This window comes from Lycium ferocissimum, chromosome 6 (genome assembly GCF_029784015.1).
Source record: "Lycium ferocissimum isolate CSIRO_LF1 chromosome 6, AGI_CSIRO_Lferr_CH_V1, whole genome shotgun sequence".
Lineage (NCBI taxonomy): Eukaryota > Viridiplantae > Streptophyta > Magnoliopsida > Solanales > Solanaceae > Lycium > Lycium ferocissimum.
The window spans coordinates 30,096,182-30,122,857 of record NC_081347.1 but is presented as its reverse complement, the minus strand read 5'-3'; the positions used below and the strand labels follow the sequence as shown (position 1 = coordinate 30,122,857).

Sequence of the window (26,676 nt, the reverse complement as noted above, 5' to 3'; positions counted from 1 at the left end):
TTGTCCTTCATTACCTAACACACAAGCTGCACAACGCCCACGCCCCCTCTCCTACCCCACCCCCTTTCTCGTCCTTTATCAACTTGTGATTCTCTCTCACTCTCTCTGTCATTGCATCTTTCCATCTTCTTCTTCCTCCAATAGAAAACCCCTTTTGACAATCATTACTTTAACCACCAACATTATTAGTAATGATCTCTTCCTTTCTCTCAGTCTCTTCAAGAAATGTAAAATCCTCATCTGGACAGTTTTAATTACACGAAACACAACTCTCTGTCTTTAAAAAATATATACATGCAGAAAGACACATCCAGTCAGCTTTCTTGCTCTAGAAATTCGTGTATTTTTTTCTACATATAAAAACTTTCTTTCTCCCTCATCATCATGCGACTGGACTTCCTTTAAGAAAAAAAATATCTATTTGTCTGTCTGTCTCTGTGTTGAGGATATTTTGATAGAGAAAAGTAAAGGGTGTGTATTTGTAAGGGAAGAAGAGATGTTGGATCTGAATGTATCAGCAGTTTCAGTGAACTCAAATTGCGATGAAAGTGACCCCCACAACAACAACAACACCCTTTTCTTGAATGATGATTCTGGTGCATCCAACACAGCTTCCTCCTCCATCGAAGACTCCAACAGCTCATCCCATCATCACCATTCTCTTTCAACACTTAATTTCTCCATACTGAAAAGCGATCGTGCTGACATGGAGATTGAAGTAGATGAGAATAGTGGTGATAACAATATGCTGACGAGGCAGCTCTTTCGGGAATCGCAGGGACCGAAGAATATTCATCAGGGTCAATGGCTGAACTTGTCTGTGCCGGAGTCCGGTGGAGGGGCAGAAATGGGAATTTACAAACCGCCGGTGAATCAGCCAGTGAAGAAAAGCAGACGTGGGCCCAGGTCACGTAGCTCACAGTATCGTGGTGTTACATTTTATCGGCGAACTGGAAGATGGGAATCCCACATCTGGTACGTCTACAATCTACATATTCACCTTGGAACTTGGAAGTATTCACTAAACATATTAATTAGTTGATAGATTAAGATAAAAGTACATAACTGATTAATTATAATTAAGTGATAAAAACCCATCTCATATAGTCGTAGCTTTGGTCAATGTAAGTGGGCGTTTGGACATAAGAATTGTATATTTGGAGAAAAGTATTCTCTCTCAATTTATGTGATATTTGTTGACTTGACACAAAGTTTTAAGGAGAAGAGGAAGATATTTTATATTTGTGGCCTCAAATAAACCTTATACATTTATGTAGATATAAATCATTTCATTGAGGTTAAAATGAGAATTTTAAAGTTTAAATTGTTTTTCTTTTTGGGACAGACTAAAAAGAAAAGTGTGGTACATAAAATGAGATAGAAGGAGTAATACTGAATTTGTTTTAAGGTTGAAAATGATATTTGGACATGAATACACATTGAAGCTATTTTTGGATTTTGGAGTAAAAAAAGTGAAAACAGTTTTTAGAGTTTTTCGAATTTCGAAAAACTTTAAATTCTAGAAAATTGTGACAATTCTATGTCCAAACAGTTTTCCGGAATAATATTCCGAGAAAAAAAATAAAAACTATCAATGGCCAAATGGGCCCTTAAGTATTTTCGGTGCTGGCACATACATATCTAACTACAGGCCTATGCATATAGTGATGCGTGCGAGTCCTTGTTTTCTGCTCATCCATGTGAGTGTGCATGTAATTTATGCACGGGATTAGTCAAAATTTGTAAAGTAGCATAAAAATAGACCATAGCTTCCAACCATCTTGATATAGTAAGGTACAAAAAGTGAAGCATAAAGTCCAACTTGATCTGATGTACCTCAGTATTTATTTGTTTTTCTAAAAATCTATTGAAATGCTTAATTTTATGCTAAGATGAAGCGTATATGTTCTTTGTGGTATTCTCGTTATCTCTTTACATAATTGTTCATTGTGTTTTACATTCTATGTGCAGGGATTGTGGGAAACAAGTGTATTTGGGTAAGCATCTATTGATGCTTAAAGTCAATTGAAGACAGTTTTGCATTTTGTTACTAGTTTGTATAAAGGATTAAACCATTCATCGTTTGTTCATTTTTCAGGAGGATTTGATACAGCTCACGTTGCAGCTATGTAAGATTTTATTCTCCGACCTGCAGCTAGCAATCAATTTTGTTATGTTTCATCTTTTTGAACTAGATCTAAATGTTTTCTTTTGAATAATTTAGGGCGTATGATCGAGCTGCAATTAAGTTTCGGGGAGTTGATGCTGACATCAATTTCAATATAACTGATTATGAAGAAGATATGAAGCAGGTAGAATAACGTGGTGGAATGCTACTAATAATTCTGGATATCATTAGAAAAAGTACTTAATTTTGAATATTGGCCTCTAATAAATTGATCTGTAGATGAAGAACTTGTCAAAAGAAGAATTTGTTCATATCCTCCGTCGACAAAGTACTGGATTCTCTAGGGGAAGTTCAAAATACAGAGGTGTAACCTTGCACAAATGTGGTCGCTGGGAGGCTCGGATGGGTCAATTCCTTGGGAAAACGTAAGGATATCCCAAAACTAGCGGTTTCATAATATCGTTGTATGTATTATGCTTTTATAATTTGTTTGTAGTGAAGCTTTATACCCGGTGGTTAAGTTGCTTTTTGTTTCAAATTTCTTGTCTAGATCACAAACTCATGGCGGTAGTTAATTATATTGGAAAGGTGATAGGTCTCTAGTTTGGATATAGGTCTCTAGTTTGGATATTGCTCCTATAAGATTACAGTGCTTGGTTGCTGGTATATATATCTTGGGTTATTCGACAGCGAAGTCGAAGCTGCAAGGTCCTTGTGATCATGAATACATACCCTTTTGAGACTGAATGTCTCCCCTTTAGTAATCTCACTTTCTCATTTGTGGTGCAGGGCTTATGACAAAGCAGCCATCAAATGTAATGGAAGGGAAGCAGTTACCAACTTTGAGCCTAGCATGTATGAACGGGAAATAAAGGAGGATAATAAAGATGGTGATATATCCATCTAACCTTATCTTTTATACATCTTTCTTGCAACTGGTGACATTGTGGAAACCTGCAGAATATAATAAGTTATCTGAACATGGATGTAGGTAGTGGTGAGAATCTTGATCTGAACCTCTGGATTTCTCCACCTTTGGAGGGGCTAAAGCGCGATGAAATTGGTAGAAATGTGCACTTCAATTTTGGAAAAAGATTCGAGGTATTTTCTAATGCAAATACTTAAACAACCTGCAGTTTCAGTGTGACCTCCAGTATCGCATATTGTGTTCTCTCTCTCTCTCTCTCGTATTTGGATTAGAGACTTTCAAGGACTTTATAGCTTATCTATTTTCTCCTTAGAACATTCTCCGTGGCTTGAGCCTTTTGGCACTCTGCAAAATACTTTTGAATATACATCAACCAGTCTACTTCACATGTTTTAATTAGTTCTATGTTCACTCTATAGCATGACTTTTACATTCTCTTTCTTTTTTGTCAAATCTTCTTCATTTTTCTTTTTAATTTTTTGATTAACTCTTCTTTTGTCAATCTTACAGATTGAAAGCTCCTCTACTGTTCCACAAGGTCCACCAACAGCGTCTAAGCTTTCCATATTGACTGGCATGTATCCTGGTTTTTCTCCCCACAGTACGGTAAGTATCGTGTTGTACTCGGACATATAGGTGAATTCTATGTTATAATGTCAAGTTTAACCATTTACATGAAATAACAGACCAGGCAATGCTGATTGTCTTTTGCCGTCTGCTAAATTAAAACTTTGAAAGAATGGAGAAGCAGTGTTGTTAACTTACCACTTGTATAATAATAGAAATGTACTCCACTAGCGGTAACAATGGCACTTGTTCTCAATTTTTACTAACAAGCGTTTGTAGCTATCTATAGCAGCAAGTGAAGTGTAAATAAAAGTCTGATTATTTCACAAGTGCCATTGTTACCGCTAATGGAGTACACTTTTAATGGCCTCTTTCCAAAACAAAGCATCTATTGACCTCATTGCTTCATCATAAGTTTTAGGGTCTCTCTCCATTAAGTAGATAGACACTAATTCATCATTTAAAATATCAATATCACAATTCTCAGTCAAGAAAGCAGTAATAAAATCAGGACCAAAACTAATCTCAATTCTACGGCTTTTACTTCTTCTAAGTTTAATTTCATGCTCATTATCAACAACATTAGAAGAAGGCACAAAATGAGAATTAACAGACATAGATGTAGAAGCATTATTTTGCACATCACTAGACACATTGTTTTTCAAAGGAAAAACATGCTCAAAAAATTCTGTATCTCTAGATTCATAACTAGAATAGTCATTCAAAGACATAAATCTATAAGCAGTACTATTTTCAGAATAACCAGTAAAAACAGTGTCAAAAGTCTTAGATCCTACATTTACCCGTTTGAAATCAGGCAGATCAACCTTAGCCAAACACCCCCACACTTTCAGAAATTTCAAGCTAGGGGAAAACCCTTTCCACAACTCATTTGGAGTCTTGTCTAACTTTTTATGAGGGGCTCTATTAAGAATATAACATGCAGACAAAATAGCTTCCCCCCACATGTTTTCAAACAAACTTGAACTTAAAAGCATAGAATTCATCATTTCCTTAAGGGTTCGGTTTTTGCGTTCAACTACATAGAATTCATCATTTCCTTAAGGGTTTGGTTTTTGCGTTCAACTACACCATTTTGTTGGGGAGTATAGGGAGCACTAACCACATGTATAATACCATTTTTCTCACAAAAAGCCTCTAGAGTATTAGTACTATATTCACCGCCCCTATCAGATCTAAGTCTCTTGATTTTCCTATCTAATTGATTTTCCTATCTAATTGATTTTCCACATCTGCTTTGAATTTCAAAAGCATGCTTTTAGCCTCATCTTTAGACTTAAGAAGATATACCCTCCAGAAAAGTCATCAACAAAAGTAATGTAATACTTCTTTCCGCCTTTACTAACAATATTCTTGAAATAAGCTAAGTCTAAATGTACTAGTTCAAGCAATTCTGTCTTTCTACTAGCAACAAATTTAAATGGTTTCTTAGCATTTTTTGCTTTTACACATACAGGGCACTTAGAAAATTCATCAACTTTTATCACAGGGATTAATTCCATTTTTCTAAGTCTTTAAATAGAAGCAATTTTAACATGACCCAAGCCACCATGTCATAAATCAATAGACTCAGCAATATAAGCAGAACTGGAAAAATTTGCATCATTGATAATCTCTTGAACAATGTTCAGTACAAATAAACCCCCACTAAGACACCCCTTCCCAACAAAGTCTCCTCCACGAGAAATAATTATTTTATAGTTTAAGGGCTGCTTTGCTGAGAAGTGCTCTAGAAACTAAGTTTCTGCGAAGGGAGGGTACTCTCAAAACATTGTTCAAGGCTTTGTTTTTCTAGATGTTAAGAGAATTTTTCCTTTACCCATAACCATGTAGACACACTCGCCGTCTAAATGTACTAGTTCAAGCAATTATGTCTTTCTACTAGCAACAGGTTTAAATGGTTTCTTAGCATTTTTTGCTTCTACACATATAGGGCACTTAGAAAATTCATCAACTTTTATCGCGTAGGATTAATTCCATTTTTCTAAGTCTTTAAATAGAAACAATTTTAACATGACCCAAGCCACCATGTCATAAATCAATAGACTCAGCAATATAAGCAGAACTGGAAACATTTCAATAGACTCACCAATATAAGCAGAACTGGAAACATTTGCATCATTGATAATCTCTTGAACAATGTTCAGTGCAAATAAACCCCCACTAAGACACCCCTTCCCAACAAAATCTCCTCCACGAGAAATAATTATTTTATAGTTTAAGGCCTGCTTTCTTTGAGAAGTGCTCTAGAAACTAAGTTTCTACGAAGGGAGGGTACTTTCAAAACATTGTTCAAGGCTTTGTTTTTCCAGATGTTAAGTAGACTTTTTCCTTTACCCATAACCATGTAGACACACTCGCCATCAGTGGACTCTTCAAAGTTATGGAGCAACTCCTTATTAGCACAGAGATGCCTTGAAGCACCTGTGTCCAGCACCCAATCAGTCTTGTTAGACACCAGATTCACCTCAACGACCACAACAACAATAACTTTTCCTTTACCCATAACCATGTAGACACACTGGCCATTAGTGGACTCTTCAAAGTTATGGAACAACTGTGTCCAGCACCCAATCAGTCTTGTTAGACACCAGATTCACCTCAACGACCACAACAACAATAACTTTTCCTTTACCCATAACCATGTAGACACACTGGCCATTAGCGGACTCTTCAAAGTTATGGAACAACTCCTTATTAGCATAGAGATGCCTTGAAGCACCTGTGTCCAGCACCCAATCAGTCTTTTTAGCCACCAGATTCACCTCAACGACCACAACAACAATAACTTCATTCCCCTTAGCAAGATTTGCTTGGTCAGCACCTTGTCCTCCCTATGCTGGATCAACCTTAGCCATCTCTTGTTCTAGCCCATTTACTAACCCAACAACACACAATTCAATATAAGGAGGAAGGAAAGACTTTCCACCACCTATGAGGGACATTTGCACTTCATATAGGAGAAAAGATAAGTAAGAAAAAGAACCCACAAAGAAACTTTGGCTTCGCATTACCAATAAAGAATTGACTAGAATAGCAATACATAACTCTCACAGCACACATTATCTTACCATCCCCCTAACCACCCAACAACATTTCCTCTTTAAATTCACCATTCCACCAGCATAAAATTTCAAAGCTGCTCTAGCCCGGACATAGCTAATAGTCATATTTATTTTATTATGGTCAGAAGCTTTGAGGGCACTGTGTAATCCTCCCTTTTTTTTTTTTTTTTTTTTTGAGGAAGTACCAACTATCACATGACTATCTCCATTAAAATCAAATCCATGACAATCATCTTCAGAACTGAATCAAGAATATTTTTTCTGTTAAGGGGTTACGCCGTATAGATGATTGAAATGGATTTGATTTTTATGGAGATAACCACGTGTTATTTCTAGTTCAGTATTGCAATTTTTCTGCTGGAGATACTTCGAATGAATATTTGTTTCATCATGCTTTCATATAACAATTGCTTTTTTTATTTGAACCAAACATGATGGATATATTTCTTATTGTTAACAGGAAGGAGCAATGACGAAGGCTGAAGCAGCAAGTTCGTCTCCAGGATTCCCAAATTGGGCTTGGAAAATACATAGCCAGGGTGTGGTCACTCCAGTGCCAGTGTTTTCTTCTACTGCAGCATCATCAGGATTCTCTACCGCTACCACTCTGTATCAAAATTCCCTCCTACCGCCAAGCAACCAACTACGTCTCCCCACAAACTCAACTTTGCAACAACACCCTCCAGTGACCCTTAACATCAGTTAAAGAGGGACTGCGACGACCACCTAAAGAAGTCGAATTACATCATCAGTCAAGTGGCAGATAGATAAAGGCTGTCACTGAACTGTGAGATTCTATTTCCGTTGTGTGCATCATACCTATAGCAGCAACAAGTGTAGATTGTATAGCACATGATGATGTATAGGATGGTATAATAAAACTTAAAAGACTTGCTACAATATAGCTACATTAAACTTGACCGTTCTCTCCTAGAGAGTGTTTCTTAACCAGACAGTATTCTGTTTGTAAAAACAAAATTCTGAAAGGACTTGTGCTGTTAGAATTTTGCCTTGATCTGATCAGATTTTAGTTTGGATATGAGACTTGAACAGTAAACCAACGACTCCATTATTTTTGTCTCCTTCTAATATAAACTGCAACTTTACCATGCAAATTGGATATTTGCTCCTACTCCTATCTGTCACACCCCTTTTTTTCCCCAAAAAATTAAATTAATTTATATTTACTTTATTGAAAAGGGTTTTTCCAATTAAAGTGACGTTTTGAAAAGAAATTATTTTATTTATTTACAGAGTCACCACTTGGAATTGAGTTTTGGTGTTCCAAGTCAAGTATTGAATCCCTAATCAAAAGAAAATGACTCTTTATTTTTTGTCTGCGAAAACAATGGTCCAGGTAAGGAATTTTGTTTACCGGGGAGAAGGTATTAGGCATTACCCAAGTCCCGTGGTTCTAGCACGGTCTCTTTTATAGACTAATATTCGGCTTAAATTAATCTTGGATAAAATCATGCTTGCCTGAACTCTTAACTGCGTTTGCCCAATTTATTCGATTGAAAATGTGACTTATATTTTCCAGCCTAGGAGCGTAACCGCTCAAAAATCCATTTTATTTATAAGAATCGACCAAGGGGCGTATCTGCACACATGGTCAACATATATCGAACACACCTAAATCTAAATAAAGCTAAAGTAAACTCAGACTTACATATTCTCGATCAAATCAGTGGAGAGGTGAAATAATATGTTCGAACAAGTCAAGAAGATTAAATTAAACTAGCTATTTGAAGTACTGTTAAATTACATGAAACTTCTTGTTAAAACCTTTATAATCCTCTAGGAAAAAAACAATCTATTAAATTCAATAACTAAACAAACTATACACTTACGTAACATACTTCATTTTATTGCATGGAAACAAATATCATGTAGGAAAATTTTAAACAGAATATGCATAATGCACAATATACATGCTTTCATTTTTTATTGATCCAAACCATAGCTCTCTTTGACAGAAAAGTATAACAACATTAGAACTTAATTAATGTTTTTCACATTAGTTCAGGCGAAATTCATTGACTGTTTGCAATTTTGAGCTCAAGTTTTGTTAGAAAAGAATAATGGGGCAAGAACAACGAATTGTGTACCTTTCGATTGCAGCGGAAATAGTTAAACTTACCACCAAAACAATTGCCCAAAGTCGATTTCGTCTCTCTTGGAAACATAGTTCTATTCACGAACTAAATGTCACACTAATCTTTTGTGTGTATTAGAGTTTACAAGGAAGAATGAGAATATTTGTGCTAATTTCTCATAGAGAAGAAAGAAAGAAATGTTAGTTTCTTATGGAGAAGTCAGAAAGTTGTGGTTTACCTGTAAACCACATTTTATTAACCGTAAAGTGAAAACTTCCCTTATCCCTTTGGTAACTTCTCTCATCTCTATCTCTTCTAAATGTGTAATGGGTCGGGTTAGTCGACATGGGTGACCTGTGACCCAAGTTCCATATCCAACATCTCCCACTTCGCACATGGTGGACTAGACTCAAACCAGTACCATGTTAATAACACACTTCATCATATAGACAAATAGTTCGTGCGACCTGCGAGCATCAAGAGCTATACCTATTAAGGTTTTACAAGATCTCCACATAGGAATCCAATCACATTTGTAAAGAATTCACTACTAACATGAGGATCTTATTACTCGCCATACCCTAGACATCATTCGCTATTTCAGTAGCTAATTATCCGATCCCTCAGTCTCGTAAGAGGTGAACTCGAATTCATGTTTAACTTTATATCCACAATTACACTTGACACCCTTACGGTAAGTGTAATGGCCGGCCTATGAACATAAGTTAAATTAATAAGTTTAATGGTCATCCCTTTCTACTCGAATCTATATGTTCCAAATCAACTGCTTTCCTAGACATGCACTGCATTGACGAATCACTCATGGCTATTAATAACATGCTAAAGTAGCAACACTGATTGAAACCTCAAGAAACAATCAAAGGTCAAAGGGTATTCCATTGAAAAGTTAATGTAACTTTTCGGGGTCTCACACAATGAAGAAGCAAGGATCTATTCTTCCATTAACCCATTGGTCACTTAGCACACGTGGTATGAAACACGTGCTACGGTGTTCTCACATTCTAGTAGTGTGTGTGCCTCATTCATTTACTCATTTGATACCGTACAGATCTAGACATCTCCAAATATTTAACCCGAGCTTCTCTCTTCAATGATCCTCAAATCCATCTTCTTAGAGAAACTCATATCTGGCTTACAAAACAAGTCATAACATGATGGTAGAACTCATCTCTTCACGTTTCTCGACGTAAGAGGCGATTGCTCATGTTAGAGAGCCAATCTTGCAACTTGTTCGACACACTGTATCAATAAAATTGCATCATCACATGCGTATAAGAGATGAACATAAGTTCAAGAGTCAAATGTTGATGAAAATATTATAACAACCAAGTCATTTTACAATACAGAAATATAATCATATCCTACACAAACCTAGGGCCATAACATGTTTCTGAAACAGGTCTCTAGATATCGCCTTTGTAAAAGGATCAACTATCATTTCTCGCATAGGTATGTATTGTAAAGTTACTTCTCCACTTGCTATTGTGTCTCTTACAAAGTTGTACTTGATGTCAATGTATTTGGTTTTGCTGTGATACTTAGGATCCTTTGTGTATGCAATAGCCGCTTGACTATCTCAATGTAAAATCATTGATCCATGAGAATTCTTGCTACGCCCAAATGCTCAAAGAATCTTTTTAACCAAATAGCTTCTTTTATTGCAGATGCACAAGCCACGAACTTAGCTTCCATAGTTGAAAGAGCCTTGCAAGTTTGCTTCTTACTTTTCCATGAAATAGCACCACTATTAAGTAAGAAAGCACAGCCAGCTGCCGATTTTCTATCGTTTTGGTCACCACCCCAATCAGCATCTGTATACCCTCTTAAGTGTAAATCATTTTCACTATAACATAGTGAATAATCAGCAGTTCATTTCAGATATCGAAAGATCCTCTTCACAGCTTTCCAATGATCTCTTCCAGGATTGGACTGATACTTGCTAACCAGACCTATGACATAACAAATGTCCGGACGAGTACATATCATAGCGGACATCAAGCTCCCGAAAGCACTAGAATATGGAACACGGGACATGTCTTCTTTTTATTTTTCAGTATCTGGACACATTTCAAGGCTTAAAGTCTCACCTCTTGCTATAGGAGTATCCATGGGTTTACAACTATTCATTCGGAAGCGTTCCAAAATTTTCTTTATATAAGTTTCTTGAGATAGACTCAAAAATTTCTTGGAACGATCTCTTTGGATCTTAACACCCAATATGTAGTCTACTTCACCCATGTCTTTCATGTCAAATGACTTTGAAAGCCATGACTAGATAGTTTTGAGATACTCCAAATTATTTCCCGCTAATAAAATATCATCCACGTAAAGGGAAATAATTACAAACATTCCATCAGAATTCTTCACATAGATGCAATGGTTTTCATCGATCACGGTGAAATCATATGATATCACCTCTTTGTGAAATCTCAAATATCACTTCCTTGAAGACTGCTTCAGGCCATGAATAGATCTTTTTAATTTGCAGGTTTTCTTTTCTTGGTCTTTAACGATGAAACCTACAGGTTGTTCTATGTAAATTTCCTCGTTGAGTTCTCTACTGAGAAAAGATGTCTTTATGTCCATTTGGTGTAACTTTAGATCCAAACGTGCAACAATAGCCAAAAGTAAGCGAATTGAGGTAAACTTCACAACTGGTGAAAAGGTTTCCTCATAATCTATTCCAGCTTGTTGGGTAAAACCTTTTGCGACCAATCGTGTCTTGTATCTTTCTATTGACCTGTCCGCTTTGTGTTTAACTTTGAGAACCCGTTTGTTCCCAATAGCTCTACACCCAGAAGGAAGGTCAACCAGATCCCAGATTTTGTTGGTTCTCATGGACTCCAGTTCTTCTTTCATTGCTTTCATCTATTCATCTTTTCCACGGCTTGCCAAAGCCTCAGTAACAGAATTAGGCTCATCTAATTCTGTGGAAGACACCAAGAAAACATAATCCTCAATCTCGTATGATTGTTTAGGTTTACATTTTCTAGTACTCTTACGCAATTGAAGTTCACATTCCTCAATAGGATTTTGGGATTCAAAACTCCCACTTGGATCAGGAACCAATCCTTGATCTATTCGACTATCAAACATGTCTGAAGACATTGTCTGATCATCTGAATTCAACATTTCGTAAAGAGACTCTCCTTCCTTTATTTCGCCCTTTTTTGGAAAATCATTTTCTAGAAATGTGACATCTCGTGATTTAATTTCAGTTAGACTTCCATCTTCTAATTCAGCAATGAACACATACCCTTTGGAGTGTTCAGATTATCTTATAAAGATACATTTTTCCCTTTAGAATCAATATTCCAAACTTACCAAAACAATCTTTTACATATGCAGCACAACCCCAAGGTCGTAGATCATTCAGGTTTTGTTTATGACCAGTTCGTAGCTCATAGGGAGTGGAAGTAACTAACTTAGAAGGCACTTTATTCAATATGTAAGCTGCAGTGAACAATGCATCTCCCCAGAAGGGGGCAGGTAAATTTGCCTACGCCATCATGGATCTTGTCATGTCCAATAATGTTCTATTCCTCCTTTCTGCTACACCATTCTGTTGAGGTGTGTAAGGAGTAGTTAACTATCTCATAATGGCTTTTTCATTACATAATTCTCCAAACTGTTTTGATAAATATTCACGGCCTTTATCGGTTCTTAAAGTCTTTATACTTTTATCTAATTGATTCTCAACTTCATTCATATATCTTCTAAAGCATTCAAGTGCTTGCATTTGTGAGAAATCAAATAGACATAACCGAAGCGCTTGAAATCATCAATAAATGTAATAACATACAAAGCACCAGACCTTGCCCTTACATTCATTGGACCACAGATATCAGAATGGATTAATTGCAATGGGGAATCTGCTCTCTTAGCCTTCCCAAATGTCACGACCCAACTGGAGGGCCATGACGGGCACCCGGTGCTAACCCACCCGGGTGCTTCTTATCGTACATTCACATTTTACATCTAGGTGAGCCACATAGCTTAGTCATAATTTCTATCCATCATTTATACTAATCTCATTGGGCGACAATACATTCATAACATCATTAACAACTATGCCCATATCAATGTACATAAGCCGACGACGCTATCAAAATGATATACAAAATATAAGCCGACAAGGCTAAGGATATCTAATCATACACAACTGTCTACGAGCCTCTAAGAAGAGTATGTCACCCGCCTTACCCATAGGTATGTACACAAAAGAATAATACCAAAAGCTGTAGCTCCGGATGAAATGGAGCTCCTCTATACAGCCCCTGAACAAGATATCTATGGATCAAGCCTGTCTCCCTGTCCACCTGCGGGCATGACGTAGCGTCCACAAACAAAAGGACATCAGTACGAATAATGTACTGAGTATGTAAAATATAATCAACATCATAATAACAGCATAAGTGACAGCATAAGAAATAGCATAGGATGGGAGAAGCGGGAGGTAGTAGAGCCATTATTATAATTACTTACTTGTCTTTCATAGGGACCTTCCATTTCTAATGCGTGTTTGTGTACATACATATATGCGTATTCCTATATCCATATCCGTATCCATATCCATATCCATATTCATATTTATACCCATAGCATACTCGACCATGAAGGTTCGGTGGTTTCACGATAGATATCATACCCGGCCATGTGAGCTCGGTGCTCTTAGTAGTCATACTTTAATATATAAATATATATATATATATATATATATATATATATATATACACATATATAGAAGCACATACACGTTCTCAACATTATCATCGTCATCATCATTTTCATTATATCCTTCCTTAGAGAATCAACTATCATAGGATGGGACCAATGGTATCATGAGATTTATCAAGAATCATGACCCTTAGCGATTTTAGGAATGTAGTCATTTGGAAGACGCTATAGAACTCATATGAAGGTATTTAGCAATGGGATCATGCCTTAATGAAAGAAGGGTTAGCCTTACATACCTCTTCGTCTTCTTAACTATCTAACGTTCACCGTTGAAGCTTGAATAATCTACATTTATCTAACGTTCACCGTTGAAACTTGAATAATCTACATTTAGAAGGATTCATACCATGGTATGCCTTAATGATACTCTTCAGTTCAAACTAGGATAATTCATGTTCTAATGAAAATTGGGCAGCATTTCCCCTATTTCGTCAACTTCCACTATATCACAAAACAACTCCCAAACATCCATAATACTATTACAATATCATAATCAAGTACTCACATTACATTAAGCCTCCAAAATTCATCCTTATGTTCAATTTATGCCAACAACTTCACACCCATTTTAGCACATTTTCATATAATGCTTCTTCATCACCATTATTACCTCCCATAACATGATTATATCCATATCATACTAAGAATCATGACTCAATTTAGTTTACTACTCATAAACATCATAAAAGCTACATTTAGAACTCATCTTCTACTTTCTCCTTCTACCCAAGTTGTTCAACAACTAAACATTCTTGATAACATGTAATAAGTATGAAAACTAACCTTTTTATCTCATAAGAATGAGCTTTGGAGCAAGCTATCAACTTATATGAAAACCTAGCTTCAATATCCAAAGAATTCTTGGAGTCTACTAACCCTAGCAAGACTTCTAACACATGGGTATCTTGATTCTTACCTCTTGATATTTAATCTCCCTTGGATTTTGGCTTAGATTAGTTTATGGAGTTGAAGAGAGGGTTTTTTTACAGAGCTTTTGGATCTGATTTGGTAAAATAAAATGTCCAAATGAAGTGGAACGAAATATATAAAGCGGAACTTAAAATCTTGTCGGGCAATTCTGCGACCATTTTGACGGGCCGTCAAAATTCCTACGGACCGTCAAAATGGTCCGTAGAACTGCCCAGTCAAATATGGTTCACTGTAACCATTTTACGCTGGGCTGGTACAATTTGACGGGTCGCAGAAATTGCTGCGGGGCGTCAAAATTTCTGCGGGCCGTCAAATGGTCCGTCAAAATTTTCTGCTCAGACAGTCTGTCTTGAAACACCCATAACGTTTTACTTCGATGTCACATTGACGAACGGTTTGTTGCGTTGGAAACTAGACTCGATGAAATTCAATTTAGATAAAAGAAACACACCAAAACTCCTCATATTCTAGGAGATATACCTCCCCCAATTGGGACCAAAATCCTGTCCGAAAATTTTGCCAAGTTTTCCCAAAGTTCCAACAAACTCCATTCCTTAGTTTACTTGCCCTCAAATCCTTCCATAACTTATTTCATGGGTTTAAACCCCCGTAACCATAATATGGGATAATATATAATCTCATATATCCTAAGGTAACTCCAGTTTTCAGGATTAGGACAACTAACACCTAACGAATCTCAACGGATGAAACCACGAGGTGTAACACCAAATGGGTTATGTATAATCTTTTTGGCAAGACAATTTTCACAAGTTGACATTTCAATTTTGGAGAAAGGACCTAAATGCACTTCCTTTGCCAATCTATTCATACGGTCTTACCCTATGTGACCTAATCTTGCATGCCATGTAATAACATCAATATCACTGTTGCTAAAATAACATGTCAGTACATAACGGTCAACATAATAGTCATAAGTTGAAGGATTACAATCTAAAACGATAAAACCATCATAACGAAGTCCAAAACCATACAAAACATTGTCTTGAGTAGTCCTAACACCATTGCGACTAAACTTTAAATTGAAACCAAGATGTAGAAGAACAGACACAGATACTAAGTTACGTCAGATCTCTGAAGTATATAGGACATCAAGCAACATCAAAGATCGGCCACCACGCAAGTCCATTTTGCAAGTGCCTATCCCTTTGACTTCAAGCTTTGGATTATTTCCTTTATATATCCACCTTGATCTAGGCGAGACTCGACGAAACTCTACAAATGCTTCTTGATCATGACTTACATGGTCGGTGGCCCCTGAGTCTACAATCCACACAGGATAAGATTCAGTTAGTAAAATAGTGCTGGAAACATATGTAGCACTTAGAGATGTGTTTTGAAATGCTAGCTTTTTCGGCTCGGGACACTCATGAGCAAAATGCCTTAGAACATGGCAGTTGTAGCATTTCATCTTACTTTTGTCTTTCTTCTTAAAAACCGTCTTCCCTTCTTGGGTTTGGCTTGTTCCTTTTCTTGGAAGGTCCTTCTCCGGTCTCGTTACCCTTCCCGTCATTTTTCCAATTCTTCTTGCATTAGATACAGTTTTAGCAGCACCAAGCCGCTCGTCTTCAAGCTCGACATGACGGGCAATATCAGAAAAAGTTTCGATGCTATCATTATGAGTTAAGTTAACCTTCAATTGTTCCTAACTATTGGGAAGAGACCGGATTACTGCCTGAACCTGCTGCTCATCAGAGAGAACATGACCATCATTTTTGAGTTGAGCAATCATGTTAGACATCACCCGAAGGTGTTGTTTGATATTGTGATCATAAAGCTTCTTGCAAGTGTCAAATCTGATAGTCAGCTGTCTAAGGCGGGTTACAGTAGTACCCCCATAAGTCTCTTGTAAGTGTGCCCACGTCACATGAGCAGTAGATTATTCCTCACATTCGTGAATGAGATCATCAACAATAGAACTCACAATAATTCCATGAGCAGTGGAATCTTTCTTTTTTCACGCATTGTAAGCTTCGAGATCTCTTCAGTGTTGAGCAGTGTTACCCTCTTCTGGGTGAACCAAAACATGGTTAATACCTCTTACATAGCATCTTGCTCTTCCAGTACATACCATATCTTACAACTCGAGATGTCGTAATTCTAACCGTTAAGTTTCTCACCCTTGTTTAGATCAGCACTGATGCTCTTAGATGCCATATCTGTTAAATGAGACATTTAAGTAGGTTTTTTACTCATCAATATTTACTTTAACAAATTTATGCATGTGATATTCACACTCAAGCAAATTAATTCCCATAAATAACTTCACATTCAGTGTAAAATCGAAAGGTCACAAAGTTTCTGATCATTATCTACATTCTAAACGTTAATAAAAATGGAAAAAAAAAATCTTTGTGTGAATATTATTGTAATGACTTTCAATTAAGTCTCAATCCGTTTAAAATAAATAAATAAACGGGATCAATAGAAAGTTAAACAACATAATTTCATATATTGAAAAAAAAAAATTCACAATGCAAATTACAAGTTCATAGGGACATGTCTGTCCCACGTGGCTTCAAGTATTCGAACATACAATTCAAAATGTTGAATTGGCCAAACCTCGTGATAAATATTTATTAAAGTACTACCCTAAGGTTCTCGAAAAGAATCTACTAAAATTGGAACAGCATCCCAATCCGTGATTACAATAAAATTAGCAAGTTCATCTCGTTTCAACCGAAAAAGTTCAATATGTTCAGGCACTGAAGCATTAGGAGACATCTTAAAAACCTTAAACTCTTTGAATTTCTTCTCTCCTTCCCTTCATATAGCCCTTTGATCCCTTAGTAGATTTTGCGTCGCCCTCGGGACCTTATTCCTTATGACTTCACATCCTCGGGAATATGTCCTACGACGACATACTCTTCTACATTGTTCCCCTGTTCAATTTCGGGAACTCCTGCTTGGAGTACTTCGAGCTTGTCCCTGTCCAGCCATGTCTGAAATAGGAACAATAAAACAATAAGAATGGACATATCATTCAATATGACAACATATGCCACATTACTCGTAGAAGACAAAATTATGTTTAAGGATCATATACCAATGTAATGGTGCGGCTAGTAGCAGTTTTTTTATTTATTTTTTATTTTATACTTAACAGAACTTCAACACTTCATAACTCACACGTTTTTAATCCGTTTAACATCCATAATATATCAACGGAAAGCTTGTAACGAATAGATTCTGAAAATATATATGACACATTGTAATTCTTAATGAGTAATTTCCAGAAATCAAATTACAGAATGCAGTTTTTCAAAATATTGTCACAATTTTCGGCTTATCTTCAAAAAATCATAACTCACTCGTTTTAAATCCGTTTTTAATGGGTAATATATCAACGGAAATCTTGTAACAAGTAGACTCTGAAAATATAAGATTCATGCCAAAATTTCATATATGTGATACACTGAAATAAATTTTCAGTCCGTAAAAATAAAAAAAATGGTTGAGATACAACAAACCTATTATCAGGTCACGACTCAATTGAACTAAGTCGTGCGGCACCTACCCTTCCCACCTCGATAGACGAACCCTTATCCCAACATTCACAATTCATAATAAGAGCGGAAGAAATATGTTATATCCCGTGTTTTCGCCTATTCGAAAATTTTGAAATAATTGTGACTTGTATGTCATAAATCAATATTTTGATCCTAGTTAACATGTTTATGTTGTTTTATGGAAAACTATTGGCGCAAACGTCGGAGAAGGCCAAGGGCAAAATTGGAATTTCAGAAAATTTGTTTCGGAAATTACAAAATGAGATTTCTAATGAATTGGGCTCAATTAATACAAAAAAAAAAAAATTAGGCCCAAACAAAGGGAGTGGCCGGCCAACATATTTGGCCCAAGCCCAAGTCACATGATAAGCATGTGACAATTAATTATATAAGAGACCTTGTTCTTCATTTGGGAGAAGTTTCAAGAAAAATTTAGAAGAGAGAGACCCATACTTGAGGCCTTCGGCCGAAACCCTTGCAAAGAAAAAAAAAATTCTAGTTCTTTAATCTTCATCCTAAGAATCTCTTTCTTGTTGAATTCTTGTCAAGTTTAGGATGCTCTCCGACGTGATATAATTGGCTTAGCGAGAAAGCGACGTTTGCGGCAAGATTGAAGTTTTAGAAAAGGTAAGATTTCTATGTTTTTATGTTATGGGACAAGTTTGTATGTTACAATAATTAGAATTGAATGAGAAGTATGAAATTGTGGTGTGTGTGTGCATGGCGTGTGTGTGTGTGGTGGTGGTGCATGGCTGTGTGCCATGGTGATGGTGGTAAGAAGTGAATTTAAGTTCATTTAGTTTGTTAGTTGTGTCGTTGTGACCTTTGTGACACAAATAAAGGTTTAATGACTTGAATTGGCATTGACATTGCTTGTATGTAATTATGAGAAATTATGTGAATATTATATGATTTTCATATAAGAGTGAAAGTAAGATTCTAAATGTGAATTATGGTTGTTGTTAATGAGTTTGGAAGGAAAACAATGTGATTTGGAAGTTTCGTTGCATTTGAAGAAGCTTTGGATAGAATATGGAATTGACGGAAATACTTGAATTCGTGAATATTGTTTGGAATGCTATTGGAATGTATTTGAATAATCTTGAGCTAGTTAATGGATATGAAGAATGTTGATATTAGTTTGATAATGTGAAGTTTGGATGGAAATTATTGAATTCCGTAGAGAGGAGACTATTTATGCCATAATGTAGTTTGTGATGATTGTTGATGTTGTTGGGTTGTTGTTGTTGATATTTTAAGCCGAGATGATTCTCGGGGATGTTATATGTATAGGGGAGGTGCTGCCGAAATTTCGGTAGACAAACATGACCTTAAGTTGAATACTTAGAATCTATAACTCACACTTGGTAAATGTGGCCATTTGTAGATTTTGAGCGAAACGGGAATTGATTTTGAGCGAGCGTAAGACGCACGTAAGGTATGTAAAGCTAACCCCTTCCTTCTTTTGGCATGTCTTAGGTGTACTAGGTTTAAATTTGAGCCTCGGGGACAATCTTGTCTATAGAAATCCGAGTTTGATTTTGAGTACTATTCATTCAGCATAATTGAACTATATTTCTTATGTCTTGTTGGAAAATGTTCAAACTTTCGTAACTTTCCCAAACGAACTCGGATTGCTCTAAATCTTTCATGGATGCTTCCATAGGGTCTAATGTTTGTAAAATTTTGTATGCCACCTCGACTTGACCGAGGTGGGCCCACTAGCCCCGAGATCCCCTCTGATTGTCCTAGTCGCTTATTTGGTATGATGTTAAAAAGAAACTTTTGCGTATGATTATGGTTATCAAAGAATGATGTTCCAATGACTTGGATACGTTCTAATAAGTATTTGAATTACAAGTCCGACTGTAGAAATACTTTTGTGAAACAGATTCCATATTGCCCAATCATTTAAACTAGTTTGCTTAAATTGTCGTCACATGATTGTGCTATGCTTATACAAATATTTTTACATGTAAATTGCATTAGTCTCGCACTACTCCGCTCGTGCATGTGATTATGATACCGTTCGCCGGATCCCGGGCCGGCTTTGTGATCGTGCGCCTTATGATAAATTCGGCAGTATGCTGTGTTGCGGTTTCCGAGACCTCGCCATAGGGCCGGGTTCCGCTTGTATACGACGTTATGATGTGATATGGCATATGATTTGTTCTGATGATGTGATATGTTATGATGATATGATATGTTCGGGGATTGTACGGAGATTTGAAACCTTACGGGTATCGCTGTGTTGTGGCACCAGCGTCGGAGTGGTGGCCACGTTCCTGAGCGTTATGCATGATTTTGATTTGCATTATATATATATGATTTCAGTACAGATTTTGATACTTGATTTGATATTTTCTCTCTGTACTCTATGCTTTATATACTCAGTACCTCTTTCGTACTGACCCCCTTTCTTCGGGGGCTGCGTTTCATGCCCGCAGGTACAGATATACGTTCGGGTGATCCTCCCGTGTAGGCTACGCACTCTGCTGTCTTGGATTGCTCCTTTTGATCCAGGAGCCCATCTTTTGGTATATATGTTTTTGCCATGTATATGCTTCTGTATATTTGGACGATTTGGGTACGGCGGGGCCCTGTCCCGTCATATGTTTCTGTTCTGAGTCTGTAGAGGCCTGTAGTCATATATGTGGGTCGAGGGTCCTATGTGTGTCTGTTTTGTATGTGACTTGTATCTTAATGCGGTCCCGTTTGGTTTGGAGGCCGTAGTGGCCCATATGTCTGCATATGTGTATATATGTTCGGCGATGTACATTCCGCCGCTCTTACGACTTTGATATGGCATTTTTTTTACGCGACCGCTTAAGTTGGTATTTATTTTTACTTACTGTTTAAAATGAGGAACATGATATCCGAGCTAGGATAAATTATGATGATTTGATATGAATGTCCGTTTGGGTGTCCAAATAGGGCGCCAGTCGCGGCCACGGGGGGCGGGTCGTGACAAAAGTGGTATCAGAGCGGTTTGTCCTCGGAATGTCTACAGGCCGTGTCTCGTAGAGTCTTGTTTATCGGTGTGTTGTGCACCACATCTATAAACGGAGGCTACGGGACATCTAGGGTGTTACTTTTCTTTGAATCTTAGATCGTGCGATAGAACCGTGCTATTAGGATGACTCTTTTCGACCGATTGCTATATTTTTCGGTGATGCCTCCGAAGAAGGCAACGCCGCCCGAAGGGCAAGGCGGTGGCGGGGAGAGACTAGTCGGGCGCCGAGAGTTACACGGGCTCGTGCTCGGACTACGCCGTGTGTACTTCGGTCGGAGGGTTCGGCCACTCCACCACCGGAGGAGGCCGAGTAGGTCCCTCGGCGGCTCCGGCGGTTCCGGCGCCGCGCCTCCGGCTCCCCGGCCGGGCGGAGGATAGGACGTTGAGGAGGCGGTGCGATTGCGACGACTTTGGTAGCGGGACGAGGCTCGTGGACGCGGGCCGAGGGGTGATGATGATGACGGACGTGACGAGCCTCCGAGGGTCCGCGATTTCCCGACATGTAGTCCCCCGAGTTTTCGGGTCCCAAGCCCGAGGAGGACCCCGGGACTTTATCCGGCGGATGCGGCGCTCGTTGAGGCCTCGGCCGAGGGCTTCGGCGACCGAGTGCGTCGAGCTAGCTTCACACAGATTACGGGATGTCGCTCTTAATTGGTATGAGTCCTGGGAGCTATCTAGGGGTGAGGGTGCTCCCCCAGCTACGTGGGACGAGTTTACGGCTGCTTTTATCAGTCACTTTTTGCCCCCGGAGTTGCGCAGGGCGAGAGTTGATAGATTGTTGCAGATACGACAGAGGGTCGGAGTGTTCTTGAGTATAATTTGGAGTTTGATTCTCTGGCTCGATATGCACCTACTATAGTGGCGGATATGGCCGATCGGATGCATCGATATGTGATAGGGTTGGACCGCTACTTGATTGATAGCTGCATGGCGATGGCGTCGCAGACTGATATGGACATCGCCCGGTTACAGGCTTACGCCCAGGGGATGGAGGACCGGCATCGAGCAGATCAGTCCATCAGAGATCGTGACGAGAGGCCGCCCCGAGAGGGCCGGTCTCGCGGGGTATTCTAGAGATTTTAGAGCGCGGGCAGCCCCGGTCACGGCGGTCGGACGGATATCCTCCTCCGTCGGGCGGGGCACACGATCCACCGGTAGGCGATTTGATGGTGCGGGACCATACGGAGCCGCCGAGTTCCGAGTGCGGGGTTCGCAGATGACCGGAGGTTCCACCCAGTCCAGACCACCCATGCCCCGTTGTTCTTATTGTGGGAGATCACACCCAGGGGAGTGCTACCGAGCCACCGGAGCCTATTTTTCTTGTGGCCGTCAGGGCCATGTTATGCGTGATTGTCCGATGGCGAGTGGTTACGGTAGTACGGTTCGGACCCGACGAGATCGCCCGCCGGTTCATCCTCTACTCCTTCGGCTACACGCCTCCCGGCGGACGAGGTGCGCCGCCACCGGCGGGTCGCGGTCGAGGCCGTGGCGGGGCTTCGATTCTAGCGGTCCTTCGAACCGCGTATGTGCATTGGCTACCCGCCGGGACCGGGAGAGGCTTTCGCCGAATGTTGTCACAGGTACATTATTGGTTTTCTCTCGATCTGTGTATGCTTTAATTGATCCTGGTTCTACTTTATCATATATCTCCCCGCTCGTCGCTAATAAAATTGGAATAATTCCCGAACCTATCGAGCCATTTGAAGTAGCTACACCGGTTGGGGATTTTATTATAGCGAGGCAGGTATATAAAGATTGTTCTGTGATTATATGTGATCGTTGCACCAAAGCTGATCTGGTAGAATTAGATATGACCGAATTTGATGTTATTATGGGTATGGACTGGTTAGCTTCTGTTATGCTAATGTTGGTCGCGGAAAAAAGGTAGTTCGTTTCCAGTTTCCAGGGGAACCAGTCATAGAGTGGGCAGGCAATACAGCGTCGCCGAAGGGTAAGTTTATTTCGTACCTTAAGGCCAGGAAGATGATTCAGAAAGGCTATATCTATCATTTGGTCCGTGTGCATGATATTAAAGCAGAGACGCCCACTCTCCAGTCAGTCCCGGTTGTTAATGAATTCCCCGATGTATTCCCAGATGAACTCCCAGGTCTTCCCCCTGAACGGGAAATAGAATTCACAATAGATTTGTTGCCAGACACGCAGCCCATATCTATTCCTCCGTATAGAATGGCACCAGCAGAATTGAAAGAATTGAAGGAGCAGCTAAAAGATCTATTGGACAAAGGCTTTATCAGACCCAGCACGTCGCCCTGGGGAGCGCCGGTATTATTTGTAAGGAAGAAAGATGGTTCGTTGAGAATGTGTATCGACTACAGGCAGTTGAATAAGGTGACTATTAAGAATAAATATCCCCTCCCCCGGATTGATGATTTATTTGATCAGTTGCAGGGTGCTAAACATTTTTCGAAGATAGATCTACGCTCTGGTTATCATTAGGTACGGGTGCGAGAGTCTGATATTCAAGGCGCTTTCGGGACCGTACGGCATTATGAATTGAGTGATGTCTTTTGGGCTGACAAATGCTCTTGCAGTATTTATGGATTTAATGAATCGGGTATTTCGGCCATTCCTTGATATGTTCGTGATTGTGTTTATTGACGATATTTTGGTTTATTCACGATCAGCAGAGGAGCATTCAGATCACTTAAGAACAGTCCTAGGCACACTTCGGCAGCAGAAATTATATGCTAAATTCTCTAAATGTGAATTCTGGTTGACCTCAGTGGCATTCTTGGGGCATATTGTCGGAGCAGATGGTATTCGGGTCGATACACAGAAGATTGAAGCTGTACAGAATTGGCCCAGGCCTACCACACCGACGAGGAGGTGCGGTTTCTGGGGTTAGCCGGATATTATAGAAGATTTGTGGAGAATTTTGCTTCTATTGCGGCACCACTAACGAAGCTAACTCAGAAAGCAGCAAAATTCCAGTGGACTGATGCCTGTGAGCGCAGCTTTCAGACGCTGAAGGAGAAATTAATCACAGCTCCAGTCTTAGCTCTTCCGGAAGGATCAGACGGGTATGTTGTTTACTGTGATGCTTCTGGTATTGGGATAGGTTGTGTGTTGATGCAGCACGGTCGAGTTATAGCCTATGCTTCCCGGCAACTTAGACCGCACGAGAGAAATTATCCCACTCACGACCTGGAATTAGCCGCGGTAATTCATGCTTTGAAAATATGGCGGCATTATTTATATGGGGTTCATGTTGACATTTACACTGATCATAAAAGCCTCCAATATATTTTTAAGCAAAAGGAGCTGAATCTACGACAACGGAGATGGCTCGAGTTGCTGAAAGACTATGATGTTGATATTCTGTATCATCCGGGAAAAGCCAACGTCGTAGCTGATGCACTTAGCCGTAAGTCCATGGGCAGTTTGACTGATGTGCAGCCTGACAAGAAAGAATTAGTTCGTGAGATTCATCAGTTAGCCAACCTTGGAGTCCGTTTGGCAGATTCTGGAAATGCGGGGGTTTCTGTTCGAGAAATTGCTGAATCATCCATTATGGAAGAAGTGAAACAGCGCCAGTTCGAAGATTCCATTCTGGTTCGGTATAGAGATGTGGCTCTTAATAAAGAAAAGACTCAGTTCGAAATTTCTCCGGATGGGGTACTATTATATGAAGGCAGAGTATGTGTACCCGACGTTGCTGGACTGCGGCGGCAAATTATGGGTGAAGCGCATAATGCTCGGTATTCTATTCATCCTGGCTCCACTAAGATGTATCATGATCTTAAATGTTTATATTGGTGGGACGGAATGAAAAGAGACATTGCAGAATTTGTCGGCCAGTGTCCAAATTGTCAGCAAGTTAAGATTGAGCATCAAAAGCCCGGCGGGTTGTTACAGGAGATGCAAATTCCAGCCTGGAAGTGGGAGATGATCAATATGGATTTCGTTATAGGGTTACCGCGTACTCCACGCAGGTATGATTCTATTTGGGTTATTGTTGACAGGTTGACGAAATCAGCTCATTTTCTTCCGGTTAGAACTACGTATTCGGCTGAGGACTATGCTAGATTGTATATCAAAGAGATAGTAAGACTTCATGGAGTTCCTGTATCTATTATAACCGACTGAGGTTCCCAATTTACGACTAACTTCTGGAGGTCGTTCCAGGAAGGATTGGGGACTCAAGTGAGTCTTAGTACAGCATTTCATCCTCAGACCGACGTACAGGACGAGCGCCACTATTCGTATTTGGAAGATATGTTGCGGGCCTGTGTTATTGATTTCAAAGGTAGCTGGGATGACCATTTACCGCTTATTGAATTTGCTTATAATAACAGTTATCATTCCAGCATCCAGATGGCACCATATGAAGCTCTATACGGTAGAAAGTGCAGATCTCCGATTGGTTGGTTCGACGTAGGCGAAACTAAACTAATTGGGCCGGATGTAGTCCAGCAAGCCGTTGATAAAGTGAAACTCATCCGGGAGCGATTATTGGCCGCCCAGAGTCGACAGAAATCTTATGCTGATAAACGGCGTCGACCGTTAGAATTCGGAATTGGCGACTGGGTATTTCTGAAGGTGTCGCCTATGAAGGGTGTAATGAGATTCGGTAAAAAGGGTAAGCTTAGCCCGCGGTATATCGGGCCGTACCAGATTACACAAAAGATAGGCGAGGTCGCCTATGAGCTAGATTTATCCGGTACACCGGTATTTCGTCCATGCTCAGTAAATGTGTTGGTGATCCACAAAAGATAGGCGAGATGATATTCTAACGGAGGACTTGTCTTATGAAGAAGATTGCTATTACCATCCGATCGGAGGATAAGGAGACTGCCCTAAGGATTTCATGTGTCCATGCGGAAGAAATCTGGGAGGCGGAGAATGAAATGTAAATATCCTCACTTATTCCCGGACGTAATATAAATTCTTAAATTTGTTATTTTGATTGAAATGATTTATATGTGCTAACCATAAAAAGACGTTGTCTTACCTGAAGTTTAACATTCGAGGACGAATGTTTTGGGGGGGAGGATGTTATATCCCGTGTTTTCGCCTATTCGAAAAATTTTGAAATAATTGTGACTTGTATGTCATAAGTCAATATTTTGATCTTAATTAATATGTTTATTTGTTTCATGGAAAAATATTGGTGCGACGTCGGGGAAGGACAAGGGCAAAATTAGAATTTCGGGAAAAGAAATTACAAAATGAGATTTCTAATGGATTGGGCTCAAAAACAAAAAAAAAATAGGCCCAAAAAAGAAATAGTCCTCATACTTATTCACATGATAACATGTGACAATTAATAATAAGAGACCTTGTATTATATTTTGGAAGAAAAATTTAGAAGAGAGAGACCCATACTTGAGGCCTTCGGCCGAAACCCTTGCAAAGAAAAAAAAAATTCTAGTTCTTTAATCTTCATCCTAAGAATCTCTTTCTTGTTGAATTCTTGTCAAGTTTAGGACGCTCTCCGACGTGATATAATTGGCTTAGCGAGAAAGCGACGTTTGCGGCAAGATTGAAGTTTGAAGAAAATGTAAGATTTCTATGTTTTTATGTTATGGGACAAGTTTGTATGTTACAATGATTAGAATTGAATGAGAAGTATGAAATTGTGGTGTGTGTGTGCATGGCGTGTGTGTGTGTGGGGGTGGTGCA

At 39.0% G+C, this 26,676-nt stretch overlaps 1 protein-coding gene across 1 annotated transcript; it reads left to right on the top strand.

Annotated features, from left to right (window-relative positions):
- Positions 1 to 99: 99 nt before the first annotated feature.
- Positions 100 to 7,766, top strand: LOC132059608 (ethylene-responsive transcription factor RAP2-7-like). Its single transcript, XM_059452263.1, has 9 exons — positions 100 to 975; positions 1,972 to 1,997; positions 2,099 to 2,129; positions 2,225 to 2,312; positions 2,408 to 2,553; positions 2,918 to 3,018; positions 3,120 to 3,229; positions 3,567 to 3,662; positions 7,170 to 7,766. The coding sequence occupies exons 1-9, from the start codon at positions 497 to 499 to the stop codon at positions 7,413 to 7,415; spliced, it is 1,323 nt and encodes a 440-aa protein (XP_059308246.1). The 5' UTR covers positions 100 to 496; the 3' UTR covers positions 7,416 to 7,766.
- Positions 7,767 to 26,676: the final 18,910 nt, after the last annotated feature.

What these genes read in the sequence shown, in the direction of transcription:
- LOC132059608 (XM_059452263.1), top strand. Translation starts at nt 497, where the DNA reads ATGTTGGATCTGAATGTATCAGCAGTTTCAGTGAACTCAAATTGCGAT. An exon ending in TGGGAAACAAGTGTATTTGG is followed by an intron (nt 1,998 to 2,098) that starts GTAAGCATCTAT and finishes TTCATTTTTCAG; the next exon opens with GAGGATTTGATACAGCTCAC. An exon ending in ATTTTGGAAAAAGATTCGAG is followed by an intron (nt 3,230 to 3,566) that starts GTATTTTCTAAT and finishes TCAATCTTACAG; the next exon opens with ATTGAAAGCTCCTCTACTGT.